Source organism: Hipposideros armiger, unplaced genomic scaffold (genome assembly GCF_001890085.2).
Source record: "Hipposideros armiger isolate ML-2016 unplaced genomic scaffold, ASM189008v1 scaffold_1529, whole genome shotgun sequence".
NCBI classification, from domain to species: Eukaryota; Metazoa; Chordata; class Mammalia; order Chiroptera; family Hipposideridae; genus Hipposideros; species Hipposideros armiger.
The window spans coordinates 139,762-143,518 of NW_017732879.1; the positions used below are offsets into that span (position 1 = coordinate 139,762).

General features: G+C 49.1%; 1 protein-coding gene across 1 annotated transcript in view; it reads right to left on the bottom strand.

Moving 5' to 3' along the window:
- Positions 1-3,757, bottom strand: part of CLTCL1 (clathrin heavy chain like 1) — a gene marked incomplete at its 5' end in the record, with an annotated part of 68,962 nt that overhangs the window by 18,306 nt on the left and 46,899 nt on the right. Inside the window, one exon of the mRNA XM_019634166.1 lies at positions 657-821. Within this exon, the coding sequence (XP_019489711.1) occupies positions 657-821 (165 nt within the window). The remainder of the gene's footprint in view (positions 1-656; positions 822-3,757) is intronic.

Genomic DNA, 3,757 nt, shown 5'->3' on the forward strand with positions numbered 1-3,757 from the left:
CGTTGCCAGCAACTCACGGCAGCCCAGCTCCAGGTTGAGCTGTTGTTCAGCATCTTAGCTGTAGAGGGCAGTGTCACTGGCCCTCATATGTGGGATCTCAACTGGGGCCCTCTGGTATCCCAAGCCAGCTCTTAACGCACCACTCGGCCGGCCCTGCCTAATCATTTTGAACAGCAGGGTAGCTGCAATATATATACTATTTAACCAAGGTTTTGGTATTGGACATCTGATTTTAATCTTTTATTAAACAATGCCTCAGAGACTCATTGAAGCTAAATCTTTATAAACTTTTTTTGGCTCATAGGTGATTCTGTTATTTTCAGAGAGCTTTACCACAAGAAGACCAATAATGTCAGTTGACACTGATTATGCTAATACAATGATGTAATTTAAAAACATATTTTAAGTTATGATATTACTTATAATACTGATAATTCCATGCTTTTAAGACAGCCTCTGAGGATTGAATGGTTCAACATGGGGTTCCCTGGGGCCTTGGCTTCAACCACAAATGCAAGCTTACAAGGTTCTCTGTGCTATCCCGGGACAAGGCAGGCATCCAGACTTGTCTCACATGGCACAAGGGTGTGGAGTACAAGGAAGGACAAGGAAGGAAGGCTCGGTAGCCCCGCTCTCCGGCGACTTCCCATGCTTACCTCCTTCCATGTCCGTGTGCTGTTGGCCTTGCGACTGCTGTCCACCGCTGCCTGATACTCCCCAAGGTGGACCAGGGTGGAAGCCAGGCAGGCAAAGTTAGAAACACTGGTGTACAGCAGCTTGGCTGCCTCATACATTCCCTCCTCATAACAGCGGTCTCCAACCTACAAACAATTGGGAAGTTCTGCTGAGACCTTAAACAGGAAGATTCCCCTGAGTTGGTCTCAAGTTCCTAGGTGTCAGGGCTATTTTGTTTTCAAAGGAGGTGTCTTTCTGATCACGAAGCAGCCAGGGCCATTGCACAACTCCTGGAAGACAAAATATAACTCCAGCCATCACACCCGCTCTCCGCCAGCCTACTCCTATGTGTGTTGGCTGTTATCTCCTACACCTGCACCCCAGTGGGCCAAGTCCCTTTCTTGGTAGACCAAGAATCTCGTGCCGGGGGTCACGCGCAAGCCCTCCTTGCTGCACACAGCAGATCTCCCTCATTCCCGGACAGCTTTTTTTTTTTTTAAACTTCCTTGCTCTGGGGACCTAGTGTTCCTCAAGACAACAGCCAGTCACTGTCAGAGAGCTGCAAACCCCGGGAACCCTGGCACAAGAATCTACTCTTGGCTTGCGGCCTCCCCTCCTTTCCAGCTTTCTGCCTTGAGCACCCTAATTCCTGCCCCACCACCCCATCTGCACCTGGCCTATGCTCCTTCCAGCCCACGGTCCCTGGGCAAGCTGTGTGGCTCCACCCTCACTCCTTCAGTTGTACTTGCTTGTACTCACTTGGATAAACCCCAGTCTTGCCTAGAGCCGTCTTCTGCTGACTCACACCTGGGACTGCAGAGCTAAACACAGACAGCTAAACTGCAAGTGCTGACTGGTCTCTTTTGAACTTCATGATAATAACCTCCAAGAAGCTCACAATACTGGCAATCCTATTCCTTTAGTCCAGATACTCTCTCCTTGTCAACCATTTCCTATCTTCTCTCCTCAAATTTCCAACAGCTCTTCAAGTTGAGTACTTGGCTTCCCACCTCAGGAACAGAGCACTTCTGTAAACACCAGGACCGTGCCTGTCCCCTTACCCAGCCACCAAGGCCAACTCTACTGTAGCATGTGACCACGGGCCCACTCCCCTGCTTCAGGTCAGCATCCCAGCCAGCCCCCTGCAGCGATTTCACCCTCTGTACTAAACCACTTGTATAAGCTCAAGAAACCACTGTTCTTTTCTCTAGCTCAAAACCAAACTGAACAGATAGCTCTCACTCTGATCTCAGCTTGGCATTGGCCATCACTGTTTCTACCCTTTCCTTTAGAGCAACATTTTCCAGAAGAAGTATTGTGTGTCTTAGAGCTATCCCCACCCTCTCTTGTCCTCTTTGGAAGCCACTACAATTAGGCTCTTACAGACTTCCCAGCAGGTCATCATAGCCAAGTCTCCAGCTTGTGATGTGCAGTGTTTGGCTGACCCATGGCTCTCCCTCGCAGACGCCAACTTGGTTCCCTGGACAACACTCCCTGCATTTTTCCCACCCCCACTTCTCCTTGTCCCTGAGCTTTGGAGTGCTCTGGTCTCACGCTTCAGCACCCTCCTCAACTCCCACTGTACACTGAAGGCTGACACATTTACAGCTTTAGTCTAGAATTCTTCTTGGAAATCTGACTCCCCTATCCAGCTGGACAGACGCGTTGTGGATGTCGAGTAGAGGTCAACTTGTCCTAATGTAAATCCTGACTCCCTCCCAGGATGCTGCACACACTGCCCTCACAACAGTGAGCACAAGTCCATCTGTCTGGAAGGGCTGTACTACACCCCAAAGCATGGAGTTGCCTTGCTCCCTCTTCATATGCACTCCGCCAGCAACCCTGGTAGCTCCACCTTCAGACTCAACAGGAGCTCTGTGCCACTCACCTGACTACCTTATCTGAATTGTTATCAACTCTTGCCTGGGTTACTGAACAGTCTGCTCTCACTGCTTAAGCCTCTCCTTCAGTCTGTTTTCAGCACAGCAGCCAGAGGGGTTCTGTTAACACCTAGATCAGATTACATCCCTCTGCTGCCCAGAATCCTCTAGTCTCACCCAGAGTGGAAGCCAGTGTCCTGCCTACAGCCCACAAGTCCCGACACAAGATGCCAACAACTGCCTCTTCCCACCATTCCCTTTTTGCCTTGAACTCTGAGCCCCCTGGTATTTGATCGCTCTGCTTCAGCCGCCAGGGCCGCCTCTGCACTGCTCCTATAACCCACCCAAATATTCCCTCCTCGCAGGGCCCTAGCACTGGCAGGCTTCTCTGCTCTCAGAGGGATGCAGACACAAGGACTCCCCGCTAGCACACCTTCCCCACCATCCTGTCTAGAATGGCACGGCCTACCTTCACACCCATTACCTGCCCTAACTCTGCCCATCCCTCCCCACTGCGCTTTTCTCCTTTACACTTACCATTTAACATACCACTGACTTCTTGAATGGATGTGAAGATCCACAAGGGCAGAAATTTGACTATTATTTTCACTGCTGCATCTGCAGCCCCAACCCTGACACAAGGTAGATGCTTGATAAAAATTTGTTGAATAGATGAATAAAGAAAGTCTTGTATCAAAGGATATGGTCCTTTAAGACTGTGGTTACTGCCAACTTACAGGAAATATAGAGAAAATGAGTTAAATGACATCATGGAGATGCAGTTGGCAGAAGTCAGACTGTGGGAAACAAAAAACAGGCAGTGGGCTGGATCTGGCTGACTTGTGCTGACCCCATCTTGGAGGACTATGGAAGGCGGGGAACACACCCAGCCTCAGTGTGCTCCCTGCCCAGGCAAAGAACAAAACAAGCTGTTTGTGCTCCGTGTCTGGCCAGTCTCGGGCTTTAACTTCTGCATGACCTAGGGCAGCTCCTCTGACTACGGTATTTAACAGACTCTCCAGCCAGGAGAATCCTGTTATGAACTCAGAGGAAGATTCTGGGCAAGGTTTCATTTTCTTATACTGTTATTAATTTTCTATTATAAAGATAATCTTAAAAGTGTGGTCATTAAAAAAAAACAACTTGGCAAACAGGCAAGTAGAGGAAAGTAATATGATACTGTCCAATTTCATTATCTCAGA